At 36.8% G+C, this 19,449-nt stretch overlaps 1 protein-coding gene across 4 annotated transcripts in view; it reads left to right on the forward strand.

The window, feature by feature from the left end:
* Positions 1-14,510, forward strand: part of LOC122352986 (paralemmin-2-like) — a 36,461-nt gene extending 21,951 nt beyond the window's left edge. Inside the window, exons 5-9 of one of the 4 annotated variants that reach the window (XM_043250797.1) lie at positions 4,267-4,381; positions 4,889-4,910; positions 5,419-5,520; positions 7,264-7,920; positions 13,838-14,509. In XM_043250797.1, the coding sequence (XP_043106732.1) occupies positions 4,267-4,381; positions 4,889-4,910; positions 5,419-5,520; positions 7,264-7,920; positions 13,838-13,983 (1,042 nt within the window). In that variant the 3' untranslated portion in view covers positions 13,984-14,509. Of the gene's footprint in view, positions 1-4,266; positions 4,382-4,888; positions 4,911-5,418; positions 5,521-7,263; positions 11,074-13,837 lie in introns of those variants that run through there. The other 3 variants (XM_043250796.1, XM_043250795.1, XM_043250798.1) reach the window with 3 other exon arrangements.
* The last annotated feature ends 4,939 nt before the right edge of the window (positions 14,511-19,449 follow it).

Here is a 19,449-nt window from a genome sequence, read left to right on the forward strand (position 1 = left end):
GAAAATAAAGGTGAGAAATTACAAGACAGCTAGTCAATGGCATGGAAGACTTTCAGAACTTTTGATTTATTTTTATTAATAACAATGTACTGTTTACTTGGTATTCATAAATTACACAAAAACAAGTATTTACACAAAAATGTGCAGCAAAAGTTGAAAAATGTAAAAAAAGGTCTAAGATCAGTATAATGGTGATGTATGAAGAAGTCACTTTCAAACCAAGGAACTTTTCTGTTGGTCAATACAGCAAATACGCATGCCAGTTTGAACCCATTCCAAAATTATAATTTTTTTGCACTTGTCCTACTGTAATGAAATGTAATAAACCGTATGTAATTATTTAATGCTGTTGAGTAATTTAAGATGATTTAAATAAAATCATATGTCATACATTCATTGTATTACAATACTTTCAGTATAATACAGTCATAATAATCCAATGAGAATCACCAAAGAGAATAGTGGAAATAACCAAAAGGAGAAAGTGATGTACGCAGTCAGGAAGCGTGAGAAATGATGCAGGAAGTCAGCGGTGGGTGTGAGACCTGAATGAGCTCATCCAGACGCAGCACAAGATGCACTCTTGACCTCGGACTTTGGAGCTTTGGAAAAAGAAAAATGGGGAAAATCTGCTTTTAAATGAGTCATGGTCAACACCCATCACAGCTTACAGGCATGGAATGAAGGGACCTCTCTGTAATGGAAAAACTAACACTGAAATATTAAATAACTGAGAAATCTGCTTAATAATTTCAAATAATTTGGTTCAAATCAGACTTTTCACACTTTACTGAACAAACTCGTGTTTTAGGTATTTGCACATGGAAGTCCTGCGTTAGCAGTTATTAAAGAAAACACACAGCTAGTGAAAGGGCCTTATGTGTTCAATCACAACCGTGTGTGCTCACACAATTATAGCTCACAGAAATGCTCCATTCATAGTTGTGCTTGTTCTTTCAGAGATTTGGACACGAGTCACGAACCTATATACATCCAAAAAAAGTTCGGCGTGATTAATCTATTTAAGGCATAAAATATTCTCAAAATATTCTCATGAAAGTCAAAATTCCAATAAATCTCTTTTTTTTTGTTCTCCAAACTTATATTTAAAATGAAAACCATGATATTTTGTAACACCTTTTGAACAAGTGAGCACAATAAGAGTTAACTTGCAATTATTGTACATAATAATCAATTTTTTAATGTCAGGTTGGAGCAATTCATTTATGTTTGTGTTGTCATTTTATTAATTACAGTTGATTAATTGCTGTAATTTACTGCAATTATCAAATCAGTTTCTTTAAACTATAAATTGGGACTAAAAACGTTTCGTTTTCATTCTTTCTCTCTCTCTCTCCTCCCACCTTTACTTAAATGTAAAACATATTTTCAATCTTAAAACATATATTTTGACTTATGGCTTTGTCCCTTTAATAAATCATAATTATTTCAATGTTATATCAAAGTGTAACGTGTGAAATGGACTGCTATAAATCTTTTTGTCATACTTTATTTTAAAGTGTAATAACAGTTTACTACATGTATACTTACTATATGGTTAGGGTTAGGTTTGGGCTTTGGTTTTGGGTTACCTGCATGTAACTCTGCATAATTTATTGTTATTAGTAAGTACATGTCTAACACGGACACTCTAAAGTGTTACCAATCTTTTTTCCTACCCGACCCTATGATATAAACTATGATATATAGATATAAGCTTGTCTGAGAGATGTGTTAGTCTTACACATCTTGAAACATGCTATATCATGATTCAATCACTAGAGGGCCTTGAAGACTCGGGTCTTTGACTTTGTTACACGTATCCATAACGTAGCCATTCTTGTGTTTCCTTCTGTTGACTTTAACTAACTTTGCAACTGTATGCCGACTAACTTTCATTAAAGTATTAGTAGAGTCGTAGGGTTAGTAGGATAAGTTGACATGCGCTTGCAAAGTATAACATCCATAGAAGACCATCAAAATAAAGTGTTAGCAGATGTTAAGCAGATGGTTGAATACTCTAATGACTGCTAGATGACATGTAGTCGCAAAGTTACTCATAGTTAGTAGAACTAAAAAGTTAGTACAAAATAAAAGTGTTCACCCAAAGTGTGTGTGTGTGTGTGTGTATTTCTCCCATCTTGAGCGAGACTCATCGTTAGACGCCTCCAGCTAATTGTTCTCCACTGATCACTAATTAGGCTTGCACCAATACAGCATAAATACATTCTACTGCAGGCAACCCCTCATTACCGAGCTATGATTAAAACGCACAATTGTTCTTGTTGCCCACAGATGTTAAAGAAACGGTTCACCCACAGTGATGTCCATCATGTTCTGAAAAAGAAGTGTGCTTAACTGTATTGTGAACTTGTAGTGCACATCACATTTTAAAAGTATTTTTAAAAAACGTAGTTGCAGAAAATACAATATTAATAAAACACTTGAGGGCATTTAAATATTTAAATATAGAGTATTTCATTGTTTCTTAACACGCTTTTGAAAACTGCACTTTGTTATAATATCAATTTTGAAGTGCATACATAATCATTGTTTTAATAATCGTTTGTCATAGTGCACTTAAGTGCAAATATCACATTTGAAGTTAATGCATTTCATAGGTTTTGAATTGCATCTTCATAATTACTATGTATAATACAAACAAATACAAAAATATTTCAATACATAGAAGTGGCCAAAGTGGGTTAATCCAACTGCATTTAATACTATAATACATATTCAGTAAATTGCAATTAATGCAGTAAATTCTTTTTTTAAGTTTCCATAATAAGTAATCAGAAACAAAAAAAAGAGTTGTTTCACAGAATGTCTAAGCCGCTCTTTCCTCAAAACATACTCAATATCAAATAGACTACTTTTGTTTTTTGTTTATTTTTGGTTATTTACAGTCTTTGGGAGCTCTTTTCAAGTTTTAGAAAAACCAGTGGGGTTCCTTTAATTGAATTTCAAACAAGAAGTTCAGACAGTGCCACATGTTGATGCATTCATGGCCATCCATTATGTTTGTATACATAGATAGCACATGTCCTTTTGTAAATGTAATTTTCATCAGGAATCGTGGGAAGGCTTCTTCTCTTTTGTTATTGCAGACCACGTAACCTCAGAGATCCAAACAATAGCAGGAAATTCTCATGGGCGGAGGCAGCGAGGTTCCTCCGCCGGCAGCTTCCTCATTGGCTGCCAGCATTCAGAATGAGTGAGAATGGATTCCGCTGGGAAAAGAGAGATATGCATGGGTTAACTGACACTGAAGGGATGTGTCTCATTCACTTCCACAATGTGTGCACACGACTGCATTCCATGCGGCGAATACACTCAATGGGCAGCACATCTGTACGCCTGAAAAAACACACTTGAAGTTCAAAGACATGATACAGTAAACAGGAGATTTGGTTTTATGGTTCTCATTTTTCATCAGGGAATAAAGAGCACTGATTTTGTTTCCTCCGTGGAAGGCAAAATTATATTTTTAGCAGAATGTGTATTCTGCTTTGTTTGCATTGAAAAAATATTTACTCCAAAAAGCATAAAGGTATCTTTTCACTATATATTAAAACTACCCTGAAGCCGTATAATAGCTTTGTGCTTGGGACAGAAAACAGCTTTTGTTATGTGTAATTGTAAATGCATAAGTGTTCAGGTGCTTGGGGTATGTAAGATTTCAATTATATATTTTGTTAAGCGTGAAAACATTAAATTGCAAAGTAAATACATTTACAATGCTACAAAAAGTGGTGTGTCAAAAAATGCTGCTCTTTCTTTTGATTTCTTTTGACTATTGGTTACAAAGTTCTAAAAACTTTAACAAACATTAAGCAACATTGATAATAAAAATAATAAATGCTTAGTAAATTAGCATATTAGAATGATTTCTGAACCATTTAAATGATATTGACATTTCTGAATTGTTATAGTATTCCAGAGTATATTTTTTATATATTACATTAGAAAAATCACTTTAAAATTCGTTAAATCTTACAGACAACAACATTTTGAATAGTAAGGTTTTCAATTCTCTAGTTTCTATAATTATTTTTATCATTTATCATATATATATATATATATATATATATATATATATATATATATATATATATATATATATTTGGGTGCACTTCTCCATTGAAAGTCTCTAAAGTCTTTAGCATTTACTAAAAAATTTCATTCGTGTATGTACGTGCATGCAAATAATAATAATTACATTTGCTGTATTTTTTGTGTGTCTGTGTGTGTGGGTTTTTGTAGATTGGAATCAGAAATCAGTCTTTTGGAGAATGAAGAATCACAGATATCAGCTAAAGAACAAGTTCTCAGAGAGCGACTGCGGGAAACAGAGAGATCTATTGAAGATCTCCAGAAGGTACGTGATCCTCAGAAGAACATGCATCAGAGTGGCCTCAAAAAGTGAATGGACACTTCAGCCACTAAACTAAAATGTCTTAATACCATTCAACAAAATATGAAAGCAAGTGGCTTTTACTGTAACAGAAGATGAGTAAATGTTTCAACTGATGAAATACGTTACTCTGCTGAGAGAACTTGAGGGTAACTAACAGTACACTCAAGTCCACTTTTCAAGTTCATATTTATGGGTTGAAAAGTCATAATTATGATGTCAGTTATGTTCAAACCAGACGCTTTATTTGCCATGTTTTCTTACTAACTCAAGACTCAAAGAAAATACAGTCTTTCCGACAAATCACCTTGATACCAGTTATTACCAACATGGCTCTAAAAAGTAATAATTATTTTTTATTTGTGCACAGTAGCCAGTTATAGCCACTTCGATATTTTGTTGTAGTACCATAGAAGAGCATGTTACAGAGTCATCTTTTCTAATCACACTGCGTCTTGTTTTTATCTACAGAGTCTTCAGAATCAAGATGGAGGTATGGAAGTCATATGCACATTTTTGTCCTGTAGTAGCAAACTAAGTCTGAATAAATTCGTACCAAGTTCATGGACATTTGTGTGATCCATCAGATGTTACTTCCAAGGTAGCAGCACAGTGGTAGATAATCAATCAAACACATGTCTGTCTACATCATTTGTCGGACAGGGGGGTCCAACTTTAGCCTCTTGGACCATTTCCCTCTTGCCTCAGCTAGACTATTGAACTCCACACATACGCCAGTGACTCTGCACTTTGTTTACCGTGATCCACCTATTCACAGGGAATCCCTGCAACCCAGAGCCCACCATTGTTATGCTCTAATTCACTCGCGTTGCTTTTGCTGTCTAAGCAATCAGCTGCTTCACGGAAAAAAAAGGGCGAGAGAGAGAGAGAGAGGGAAACTCAGTTTAGTACGGGGGGATTGGAAGGGGAGGGAGCAAATTCGGTGGGCTTTTGAATGCAGGAATCTAGTTTTAGTTTCTCTTCTGCTCTCCACCGGACAGATGCGGTGAATTACAACTGCTCCCAGATCCCGGACCTCCCAGAACTGAACTCCCAAACTCCCGTCTCAGCTTCAGGGGATCAGCAACCGCCAAGAAAATCTGGTAGGTGCTTGTTGGGCATGTGGGAGGGGCTGGGCTGGTCACGGGTTTGGGCCGAGGCCAAAAGAGGGTACGGTAATGTAGATTACAGATGGCGCAGTTACTCACCGCAGCGCATTCGTGTAAGCCAACGGACAACATGGTGTATTTCGCAATCTATGCACAGTAGGGTAACTGGTCACCAACATCTCAAAGGTTTAAACTGAGATATTTGGACAGCTGTGACACCTGCTTTTGCTGAGCAGGCGCTAATGAGCATTCCAGAGAGAAAGCAGACCTGTGATGTGATGGAGATGAGTCAAACACATCTAGTTCATGTCTCGCTGTAGAAATGGTATGGAAATGAATAGAACAATGTTGCAGAGCTATAAAAACAAAAATCTTTGAGTTTGATTTCATTATTTCGTACATTCTATATAAATGGCTTATCAGTGGTTCTCAAGTGGTTTAATCTCAAAAGTAGATTTTATATTGGAAATCGAGTTGCGAAAATGCAACTAATAGTTACCATACAGAATGTCATTCAAATTAAGCCTCAAACTTTATTATTATTAATATGAACTGTACTGGCTCATAAATAAGCAAATGTTATTAGCATGTGATTTACCAACAGTCACTAGGGCAATTAAGAACTTGCAATTCCAAATAAATAAGCTAAAATATCATAATTTAATTAGACACACAGCTTTTGTTATGAAAATTATATACTTATATACGTAAAAATATACTTAAGTGTTAATTGCAGTTAAATTAAAATGTATTATAGTTTAAATGTACAATACATACAATTACTTAGTAGTGTTTTGTATGTCCCCTCTTAAATATTTAATACAAATATGTCATTTTATAATTCTATTGCCTTTTAAATTTGGTTAAAATGTACTGATAAGCATGATAAACACTAAAATACGCTTCAATATAATTTCCATTTAAATTTGTATGTCATTTATTGAAAAATATTAGTAATACACATTTGTAAAGATTAATTTAGTACATTTAGAATATTGTAATTAAACTATACATTTCATTGATATTACATTACCTGCAATTAGAATAAAAAAGCTAACTACGACATTAATATGTGCTTAATTAGCAACAATAAATGACTAATATTCTGGTAATATGCATACTAATAAGCAACTAATCGGTGTAACCGTTAAATAAAGTGTTACAGCTATATGTCATGCAGCTGTTTTTTAAAAGAGTGCTTTTATCTGTCTTTAGCTGCACAATTTTATGGTTAGTTGCATTTTCATTATTTGCATTAGTATTTTTTCCCCTGCAACCTATTTTTAGGTTGCAAGCTTCCACTTTAGAACCACTGGTGTAGATAAATCAAATTAGCTGCCTCACAAATAGCTCTGGGTGTTTTTTGTTTTTTTTTCGTATATTGCCAAGCAATGGAAGCTACTTTTAATAAACTCCAAAGACTGCAGTTTGTCAATATAATATAAGAGTAATGGTGCATTTCTGTAAAATCAAGAAAAATGTGTCGAGCGTGTCGTCAACTAAGTTTACATCAGCGTACAGCGGTTACTGGCAACAGCGTAATAACAGTGCAAAGGGTAGGTTGAATTTGTTTTTTGGTTCTGATTTCAATGCCAATTTAGAGACTGTACAAATATTGCATGGATGTAGTGTCATCACTGAAAAACCCATTAATAACAAGCATGCCACATTTCAGTAATGCATGATAGGCCACCCTGAGTAGACATTAACCCACAATCATCTGCACTCTTCCCCAAGCATTATACGCCATGGAGATCAGCGTCGAGAAGGACCGGAAAACGGGTGAAAGCAAGATCCTCTCGGCCTCTGCGGTCAGCCCACGTGACGCTCACCAGAGGGGCGTCAAAGTCTACGACGACGGCCGCAAAGTGATCTACGAGGTGCGTTCTGGGGGATCTACAACACTGGAGAATGGCACGCACCCCTGGAGCCCCGGCGAGGTGGACGAGCTCATGCAACAAGTGGGCCAGTCCCAGCAACGAAGCGACGGAGCCCGGGTCACCGTCACACCCGCTGAGCCCCAGACAACTACAGGACAGGTCAGCTCCAAGCAAGACCACAAACAATCCCCGAGGAAAGGCTACCAAGGTGAGGTCACGGAGACTCCACAGGCCTCTGCCGACAAACCGGTGACCATGATCTTCATGGGCTACCACAGCGTCGAGGACGAGGAGGAATCCAAGAAGCTGCTTGGCTTCGACGGCACCATCAAGGCTGAGATCGTCCTAATCGATGAGGACGATGAGAAATCTCTTCGGGAGAAGACCGTCACTGATATCTCCACCATCGATGGAAACGCCGCTGACCTTGTGTCGGGCCGGCCTCTGTCCGATACCACCGAACTGTCCTCAGAAGGCAAAGATGAAAGCTCGACCAAGGAACTGCCACCCACAGGTATTGAAAAGAAAAAACGCTGCCAGTGCTGTGCTGTCATGTGACCTTTCTCCCGCAACTTCTCTTTCCTGGAGCACATTCACCAAGGCTCTGCCTTCCTTAAAAACAAATCTCACCCTGTTACTAACAGCACCTCCACCTCTGTGACGTGAGAGAAGTTGGCTTCTCGCTCTTTCTGACCTGTTTTCCACAGATCGTCCGATTCTCTTGATGTAAGGTTGTGCGATTCAGAGGGAACATCTTTAGGAGAAGATTTGCTGGATAATAGATACACTCTTAAAAATGAAAGTTCTATATTGGAACCTTTAACATTTTCATTGTACAAAAGGTTCTCAGGAATCTTAAAAAGTTCATCGCAAAAAGAAAAACGGTTCTCTTAAGGATCTTTGAGGAACCCAAAATGGTTCTTCTATGGCACTACTGCGAAACCCCTTTTGGAACCATCATTTTTAAGAGTGTCTGTGAAAAAGTTCGTACCCCATTAAAAAAACATTTTATTATAATTAATTTAATTATCATTTGAGATGATATATAAATGAAAATGCCAAAAAATAGTATGTAAATGTACAACAAAATTAATAGAATCTTCAATCTAGTTGTCCAATATAAGGTTAGATCATTTCTTAAAATTGTGTAGCATAGATTACAAAAATATGGTCCATACATGTCTATCCCTTTTGATATTTCATACAATATGAAAACAAAAAGCAGATCCATGAAACAAGGATGTTTCACCATGTTGTGCAGTAGCCTTACAAAGCCTTCAAATTACCATAAACGTTGGTTGTCCAATATATTTTATTGTTTACAGATCCAGATTTATTTTTCCCAACAAAATGGAGAGAATGTACATAAATACTCACTTCATTAAGATTTATTGAAATACATTTGCCCTTCTGTGCCTCTGTATCCTCATATATAAACAGATTTTTACCATTTTTAAATAGAAAAAAGTCAGCTGGATCATTCAAAGAGCTGCTCGGAATTGGCTCAGCACTGCCATGTGTGCAAACACACATCTTAGAGAATGAAAAGCACTGGCGTGACTCTTTACACAGATTACATGGACTATGGAGGTGCTAAATGTATTTGGATATATTTGCTATTCATCTGAAAATGCAGTGCACAATTTGTACAAATATTATACCAACAAACCAATCTTTATTTGAAATAATTAATTGACAGTCAAATTCCAGTCACGCATCATTTTAGACATTCTAGACTTGACACTGGTGTTAAATAAATATTTTGTGAGAGAAACATATTAAGAATATGTGTATAAAGGAAGATTACTATTGTAAATGAATAGCCCACTAGTGCTTATTATTCATAATCAAATACGACGTCACAGAGATTACAGCTGCATATGGATAATATGCCTGAAAGAATGTACATATATTACACTCAAAATGAGTGTTTAATCCACATTTATTTCTATTGTGGTTGAAATCTGAAAGTGTTTTTAATATATGCACATTGTTTGCATATTCAATACCATTCGATAAAAAACTTCTCAGTGTGGTCATAAAGGACATATCTAAAAGACATATTTCTAAGTAAACACTTCTCCTTTCACTAATACCAGCTGCCTTGCTGTTTCTCTATTTATTTTTCTAAGTCTTGCCACATTACAGAAGAACTTGTTTTAGTGCCATAATACATCATTTTTGTACAAATGATGCTCAGATGGGGAACTTAAAAGCCAGCTTACCTTATATTTACAATAAACACATTTTTAAAATGAAATTAAAAGTTATACATCAATTGCATTTCGCCCAAATTGAACTGAAGATGAACCTACAAAAATTAATAAATTTAATTATGTATAATTATGCATGTACAATTTTTTTTAATTAGGCTTTTTGTCACATTTTGTGGATTTTTTTACAAGACCTTACCTTTTTTGACTATTGTTTTTACAATAAAAATGTAGTTAAAACAGTAATAGCCAAAATAATGCAGAACTAGTTCATGTATAATGTCCAATGACATTTAATACGCTTTGACATGCTGCAGAGAACTTATTGGAATTTTTTTTTTGTCATAAGAGTGTGTTCTTGTAGCTACAAATCAACTACAGGCAGTGTCATGTATGAAGGTCTTACCTGAAATGATTCTGAAATTGGTGCCAAAACAAACTCAGCGTTCACCTTTTCAGGCTTAAAGACCCCATGAAATTGTTTGAGGAGTACAGTTTCCTTTGACGAGTTGACATCCTCCTTCTGAAACAGGAAGTTGGGCAGGAAGTTAACTAACAGCCCCTGCTGGAAGATGCTGTGACTGCACCATCAGCTAATTTACTATTTTACTAGTTGGGGATTTTGCTAAACTTTATACATTCTGATTCAGCCTGCAGTTTGTATATTTGGTAACATGCGCCAACCGAGTAACTACCATTGATGTAAATGTTAACTGATAACTCAAATATGCTTGAACAGAAGCTTGATGTGCTGTTGCAGGCGGTCATGAGAATTTTACTAGGCAGAAACTTGTATACGCTCATGTTAGCAAGTCATCAATATTTTCGCACAGCCAATTAAAATGCATTTATCTGATAAATGCTTTTTTTTAACCTTTGGGAGTACACTAGTATACATAAGTATACAGCAAAAATAAAGGTGCTACACTATGCCATAGAAGAACCTTCTTGTCTAAACGGTTCTGTAAATAACCTTTAACATCTGAAGAACCATTCTGTTTCACAAAAGTTTGTTTTTGTAGAAAAAGAAGGTTCTTTGGATTCTAAAAATGTAACGAAGAGGAGGTTCTTTAAAGAACCTTTGACTCAGTGGTTCTTTATGGAACCAAAAACGGTTCTTCTACGGCATCGCTGTGTAGATTGGCACGATTGGCATTTTTTATAATTCATGGGGTCTTTAAGGTTGAGCATTTCATGTCTGAATCTGTTTACACGATGTAGGAATACCAGCTCCATGAAACATTGATGCTCCCAGAGTAAAGCTAGTGTCGATGTTGTCTGTCAGGATTTTTCAGCCTCAAACTGCCAAACAGCTCTAATTCAGTTTTGGACATTAATACGGTGGTGTGGCTCCCACATGAGCTCTGATCTGCCACGAAATTACTGCTGTGCTTCTTCATTGAGAATCTGCTGTATTTTTGTAATCCTGAAGTGTAATTTTAATTGTTCCACTTTGCTTATATCTTTTTAATGATGATAACATTCTCTTTCTGTATCATATCATTCTTTTTTCTCTCTCACACTCTCTCCGGTATGGACTGCCAGCAGCGCTGCTGTAACATTGGCTTTAAGTTTTTTTTTTTTTTCTTTGTATGGTATACTTAGTCCAATAAACAGCATTTTTTTCCAATGTGCCTACCCTCCTGTGTCTGTGCTATGGTTCTTTCTCTAACTAATTTCTCCTCATCGGGACACTACTAGCACTTTCCCTCTCCGTAATCTCATTCCTCACCTGTTTCTGGGCAGCACTAACTCCGGCAGGGTCTGTCTTGAGCTCGTCTCTCCAGACGTGAATGAGATATGCTGATGTGTCTGCACCCCCACACACACAGATTGCATGAACAGCAAGTTTAACCCTCACCAAATCTGTTCCTCGCTCGCAATTAAAGGCTGACATCCGCTGAGGAGATCTGTGTTTGCTACAGGTTTGTGAGAGTCATAATATTAGTAGGTTTAGAAAGAAAGCTTGTCATTTTCCAAATGACTAGTGTATAAAAAAAAAACACAAAATGAAAAAAAAGTTTTTAGTTTATTATGCATATATAAATACATACACATTAATATATTATATATATATATATATATATATATATATATACACATTTTATACGCATTTTTTATATATATACGTTTTTATAAATAACATTTAATCTCCATTAGCTACACGCTTACAGTGAATCTCTATGTGTGCTTTATTATGCTACGTTAGAGCAATGCTTCCTAGGTAATAAAATGAGATCAGTATAAATATATATGAATTATTAAATTGACAAAAGCATCATTTTTCATTCAGAACAAAATCAATTTAAGACCAACCTTTCATAATTGCAATTTTCTGAGCTCATGGGTACAAACCTTCGTTAAAGATGTTCAAAATAACGATTTAATGTGTTATTAGTCAGAGAAGCCTCCAAGAATAAAAACAGCACAGCTGCACCAGGTCTTATCATCCACTCCTCATTTACATAAACCATTCCGGTGACAAATGCCTTATCTACAAGATTCTTCTTTTTTTTTTTTAAAAAAATGGAAACAGTTGTCTCGAAGCAACACAGTGAAACACAGTGCTATTAACACATGAAGTATGAGATATGACCTTTAAAAACACAGTTATTTAGAAGTTATTAAGATATTTAGATGTTTAGAGCCTATAACTTTTGTCAGAGTGGCAAAGCTGGATTTCAAAATTGAGCCATTGTGGGAAATTACTCTCATGTGCGAAGCATACAAGCAAGGCAAGGTTTATAGAAACCGCAGGACTTTTGTCTGAAACAAGCGCAACTTCACTGCTCAAGACAAACCAGGGACTCATACAGCAACAAAAGTTTACAAACAGCTGCACTAGAAATAGATGCTGGAGAAAAGAAACGTAAAAATTTATATTATATGATATGTACCTTTTACACTTATACAAAAGTGATCATTTGCAATTGCTACCTAATTTATTTTTTACCATTTTAGATTAGATTTTATAACTACATACATTTTTTGTTGTTATTATTTTGTCATTAGTCTTTTTTTGTTTATTAATTAATTTATTTTTTTTTTTTTCATAAAACAATTCTTTTTATTTTTTTTTAGATGTTATTTTGTTCAGTGCAGAAAACATATAACACAAAATTGTATGTAATGAATAAGAAACACGCCATTAAACTTACCAGCTGCAGGGAATAATATCAACAGGGTAATGGGCAGATCTGCCTGTAATAAACTCTCTGACCTGATTGCAAACAGGCTTTGAGAGAGCGTACTAGAACTCACATTGGGAACATGCTGACGAAATCTATCAAACACCGTTCACAGCTATTTTTAAGAGCTCCTCCGTTAGGCAGTCTGTTTTTACTCTCACATATAGCAATAAAGGGATAGTTCACAAAAAAACTAACATTAAGTTGCCCTTGTGTCACTCCATAAGATCTGTAAGAACTGAATCTATCTAAACAAGCCTGAATCATGTAAAGAGACCATTTGTATTTATATGATTTGGATAAACCTGCTTTATTGATATTAATTCGCTTTGGTTACCTGTAATTATTTTAATTTGCGTTTCTGAGATTTCCCTTAACGTTAGTAAGTAAATGATGACCGAATTTTCATTTTGGATAAACTATCCTTTTAAAAATAAAGCGCAGATGTACAACCAATGATGCCAGGAATGTAATATGTAATTAAATAGAAGTTGTGTGTGTGTGTGTGTGTGTGTGTGTGTGTGTGTGCATGCACATGAGGTAGGTATGCGGTGAGACAGCACAGCATATTTAGCATTTCAAACCCACCACAGTATCTTAACCTTTGACCCTAAGGCTGTGTGGGCTTCTATTATAAACACAGCACCGCAGACCTTACATCCTCCTCTTTAAATACCTCATCTGGCACAAATAATAACCTCAAATTACTTCTGTTACACACAAATAACCATAATAGCACATTTGCCATTAGAAAAGCGATGAGATATTATGGTTATGTGGTTACGTGTCATCTTTAGTACAGTATCAACAAAGTCACGTCCAAATTTACATCCGATTTTTCTTGAAATGACTGCGTTATAACAAGTTATTGCTGGGTGGACGACATTACTGTGAAGTGCAGCTTTCTGTTGATACCTTGGCATGATTCCAGGCGGTAGGCGTGCAGTAAATATATATATTAATCCAGAATCGCAACGGTTTGTTTGTGGTTATGATAACTTTAGTGATTGGTTTGGTGATGTTGTTGCAGGCGGAGAGAAGGCACGTTCAGTGCTGCTGACGCCAGAGAACGGATTGTATCCTGCAGCCATGGCACGAGCCGCTGACCCTCTGGTAAGACTACGGCGATCAGTTTCACAGGGCCACCTGTATTGCATTATATTTCAATATGTCTGAGACGGTTTATGTGGACTAAAACCTTCCATCGCTAGTGACAGGAAACAGTAATGAAACGTCATTTCAATGCATTACATAGTACATAGTAGGATGCCAGCGGGTTTGTTTCCTACCTTATTAATCGGCTTTATTTATAACTTCAGGGCACTGTTAAATTTATTACCGAGACGTTATGTGGGTACGTGTAAGCTGGAAAATCGGTTCTTGCATAATAACAGTATTGTGTGTCTCTACATGAAATTATAGCATTTTGAAGAATCGCTTGTTTTCTGGGAGCAGTCGAGAGATTATGAAAAATGCATGAACTTTATGAATTGCGTAATAATGATCAGCGACTCCAAGGCCACCTTTGGTAAAGACAATATTCAGCGACTCTCACCACTGGTACATCTGTTATTGATTTATATATTTATTAAGACACATACTTCCAGCACTTTCAAGTAGGAATACATAAATCGAAGTATAATGCGCATTCTTTCATTTGAAGTTATATCACTGAATGTTAAACTGAATGTTCATTCATTCATTTATTCATCAAATTTGACTTGGACATGTTTTTGTCAAGTTTTGCTAATAATTAGTGTTAATTGTGATTAACAGCATCCAAAATAAAAGCATTTAAATAAAAGCGTTTAAATAATATATGCGTGTACCGTCCATATTTATTATGTATATATTAATAGAGTATATATTTATATGTTTAGAAAAGTTACATTTATTGTACATGTACATGTTACATGTATTTAAATTAATTTTAATTAATTGCATTAATAGCATTTATATTCCATATATTTAATAAGTAAACATTACTTATTTTTCTAAAAAAATATAGCCTATATTTGCATGTATGTTTATTTCTATATATCCTGTATAAGAAATGTGCACAGTACACACACACACATATATATATATATATATATTGTGACAGTCAAACTACCCCTCCTCTTTCTATGAGTACCATCACCCGTCCTTTGTGCTTTGTGTACAGGCTCCCGGCGGAGTGGGTGTGTTCGAGAGGAGAGTAGTGTCATTCAGGTCTGTGGCGGCGTGTGTGAGGCACACCTGGCGATGGATTTAGCCTCGTTACCATTGCCGTTAAAGGGCCACGTCACGCGCCTCTCTCGGGAGACGCGGTCTCTTCCCCGTGCATGCGCTGGTGTCATTAGGTCCAGGAAGTGCGAGAGATGGACCTCACCCGCCCGTCGAACGCAGAGCTCATCACTCTGCGCCCGAACGCGAAGCGACGAGCGCCCCGTGAGCCGCGCCCCTCGCGCCCGGACCAGAAAAAGGGGCGTGTGCGCGACCGCGGATCCGCCCGCCTGGACCCTTCCCCTGGAACCACGGCCTCAACGCTTCACTTTCCCGCGGCACAGCGAGACACCGTCCCCGCACTGTTGGACCTTTTCCCATGGACACTTTATTTTGTATTTTATTTTATTTCTGTTAATAAAAAAGCCTCTCGAGACCCAGCGCCACGCCACTGTCTGTCGTTGGCTCCTCCCGTCACAATGCTATGTATATATGTATTTTTCGTTTGGCAGCATAAGCCATTGCTTAAAGTAATTTTATTGCGTTACTGCATTATTTTAATTTACGAGTCTTTGATATGTCGCTAAGATATGGACTGTTTTGATTGTCAGACGCCATGATGAAGACATTCTTGATTCACCTTGGAAACATTTTCGCGTCTCATATAATGAGTCGCAGCGGGACGGTGTAGCGCGACTTAATTGTTCTAGAAATGTGCAAAAAAAAATGTCCTGGGCACCAATATTTCACTGTTGACCCCTGCGTTTTTGTTGCCGGGTGGAAACCACGGCAGGATGGGAGCCAGATTGAATAGGCGAGCTGTAACGAGCGAAAGCGCTCGACTCATTATGATCGGTTTTCTATGATTGCACTAGAACGAGAGAAAACGTCCGCAGCTCCAGTGCTGCTCTGCTCATTCATTATTCAGCGGGCAGTGCTGAGCGCGAGAGAAAGAGAGAGACGGTAGAGAGAGAGAGAGAGGGGGCACGAGACAGAGATCGGGCAGCAGCTCAAGCGCCGTGCGTTAAAGCGCTCAATGTCAAAGTTGCTGCAGCATCCGAGCGATGCACTGACGCATTTATATCGCACTGGCTGCTCGTATCCGCAACACCGGCACGATGACGGTTTCACCTTACGATCTACAGCTGAGGACCGATAGACGCGGTAACATTCACTGATGAAATGTTCCGTTTTATATCGTTAGAAACATCTAACAAGATACAGATAGACGTCATGGAGCTTGTGCATCTCTTTGTCTGAATGTCGGTATGAAGAGAGCAACTGCGGTGGTTCCGGGGTCGTACTTGCAGCGTTTCACTGCACGAGTCCGGTGCGATGACCTCTTCTTTTAATCGCATGCAGGAGTTTAAGCCTGGTGTACCGTAGAGAGAAGTAGTGCTTAAGATAAAAATGCTGGCGTGACGGCTGGAAAATTCGACCATTCTTGTTCAAAAGAGCACGAAAGTTGTGCGTGTAAATAAGATCTGTATTGCATTGGCGGTACATCAGGATGCATGGCAGACCGTATCTGAGACTGATGCTAACAGATCAGCGGGACTGTATTGATTATGTGGCGCTGGAAATGTCATTTGAAGTTCTCACAAATGCATGTAGCTTATTATCTGTCGTTGTTAGTATTAGTTTTTCTCTGAATTGGCCCCCAGAAGTTTTATAAAAAATCTGCTCATGTTGTGGATGGAATACAAAGTGAAGTGGGAGAAGCAGGTGCGTATGCAAATTCTTATTTAGTCCAGCATTCCTGAGCACTGTGATCCATGAGCAAAGCAAAAAGTCATACAGGCTCACTAACATTTGTTTCTTGATTCTATCATTCTATCACTTGCTCAGCAATTAAAACAGCTGATTAAAAAGGCTCAGTCTGTAAAATGTGTATAAATAGCAGTTTGTTATTATTTTGCATGCACTATTTATACAGAAGGTAGCATTGGTCTACATACACGAATACTATGTGTTTGACACATATATTAATACACAGTTTTAGCATGTTTGTAACCTCGCTTTGTTGGCATGATAGCACATTTTGATACATACACCAACTGTATTGATAACCCGTACCACTCCAGTCCTTCTATATTAACATCTGGAGAAGCTGTGTTTTAATAAAATGTATCACCAGATATTTGCAATTTTGTTGCTAAAATCTGACCCTTTATCATAAGTAATGCTTTCTTACGTTGAAAAGAGTCTGGTCTGCATCCAGGAGGAACATCTGCACAAACACGCAGCTTTAGGATCGTGTGATGGATTATTGTGGACTCCTCATTCTGGCGTACCCATTCCGCGGCAAAGATAATCATAATTCGCAATCATAAGCCCATCCTCCAAACTGAGCATGTTAATGGCGCTAACTACATTTTGCATAGATGGTTTGTAAAAGAAAGCCTGGGATCTGTGGCTGTCGGCTGAAAGGTTGAGAAAATAAGGACTGACACAGATTTAAGATGCAAGATCAAAGATACAGAAGTTGAGGTGCAGGCAAGGATCAGATGCAGTTTATATGTACATCATTAGACCAAGTCCAAAACAGAACTCAGGGAAACTAGGAGTAGAAGTAAGCGGTATGAGCATCTAACCAGAGAATAGTTAGAAACTGCCAGTACTAGGAAAACACTAGTACAGCAAGCAATAGTCAAAAGCGGCCTGGACACAAAACCAGTCATAAGTAAAACAGGTATATTTTAGTAATATACTTTACCATGTTTTATTATGGAGCATAAAGTTTGTGAGAAGCATAAAAGATTTGAAAAAACAACTTGCCACCCACCTACATTTTTCTCTGTCCTAAAAGGCACTCTGGAGTTTTGTAGTCACGTATGCAGATATTATAACATTAAATCGTTTAATTGTTAATTGGTGGGTTTACTAAAACTATTTTCACTCAATAATTGCTAAAAGTAAATTCAAAGGACAAATTACCACATTTCAGTGTATCCAGCTACTAACTTTGGCAAACTGAAGACAAATTTGGGTTATTTTTTAAGCTCTGTCCTTGTTACTGTGTAATTATACAGACTTGTATTAATTAACTACTGTACATGTTATTTATGGTTATTTGCATGTAATTATGCATAATTTATTATTGTATAATAGTAAGTTAATCAAACATGTATCAAGGACATTTTTAAATGTATTGGATGTTATTTCTACCGGTTAACTACTGGCATAACTATTTTCCTAAAACAGAACTATTGATTGAAAGTGACTTTCTCTTTGAACAATCACACCACCAGAACCTTCGCTCACTAATTATGAATGGGGACAGAGGAAAGAAACATCGCTAACCTTCTTGAGAGATGAGGTTAGATAAATATGGCCTCCTGGCTTATATCCTGAAACATTTATCCAGCCATCACTGAAACAGGCCTAATGTTTTAAAATTCCAACTAAACATAAAAATATGAAAGCTGTGGGTATGAGTTCAGGAAAAAATAGTTCTTTGAAATTGCGCAATAGTGTTAGCTCATTATCCGTTCTCAAACTGTGATCTCGTAAAGCATGTCAGCTTTTGTGACCGTGCAGAAGTGTCTGTGAACAGAAGCAAACTCAGATGTCATCATTACCCAAGGCCTTTGCAGGCGCCTCCCTCTTGGTTTGTACAGATTACAACTACCGTCACGCCAGTGTTTTATACTGAATTATCCATCCATATCCTGTTGTATGAAGTAGTGCAGGAATACGGTATCTGCACAAATTCATCAACAGGTGAACTGGTGTTGTGTTCTGTGTTTTATATCTTATTAGAGGAAGTAAACTTGTATTAAGCGGCTTGATTTCCTGCTGTATGACTGGAGCGTTGTGGATAGATGTGACGAGGGTATCATTTACTCCATGGTTAGAAACCAGGACAGTTGAACCCATGGGTATATTCCACTTTATTGTCCCTGTTGTCCATTGATCTATGGACCTGAATTACATTGTGTGTGTAGCTTTTACTCAAAGTCTAGAGGTGGACTGGGCCAGCTGATGGTCAAGCTGTGTCTGCCATTTTCTCTCAATTTCCAGGAAAAGTGTCATTGTTGTTTTTGAATACTTTTAGTTTCTTTCTTTTGCTCTTATTTGCTCCATTGTCTTTGTATTGAGCAACACAATATCTGTCCTAGAAAGCATCCACCCTTTTATTATCAGAGTAAACGCTTTCAAAATGATAAAATTCTGATCTTTTCTCAGTGATTTGTTTCTGAGTTGAGCCAAATTCACTTATCGTCATCATTACACCCTTTATGATTCGATATGATATTTTAAAATAGTTTAAAATAGTGACGTCAAATGGAGGGTTAGTAGCGTTTGAGTTTCGATGCAGGTGACAAATCGATACTTTTAAAATGGTTAGGGTGCCTAAATGGCAAAAAAATAGATGAATTGATTCATTAGCATATAAACACATGATGTTCATTGTATTCACTCGTGACATCAGAG

This window comes from Puntigrus tetrazona, chromosome 10, assembly GCF_018831695.1.
Source record: "Puntigrus tetrazona isolate hp1 chromosome 10, ASM1883169v1, whole genome shotgun sequence".
Classification (NCBI taxonomy): domain Eukaryota; kingdom Metazoa; phylum Chordata; class Actinopteri; order Cypriniformes; family Cyprinidae; genus Puntigrus; species Puntigrus tetrazona.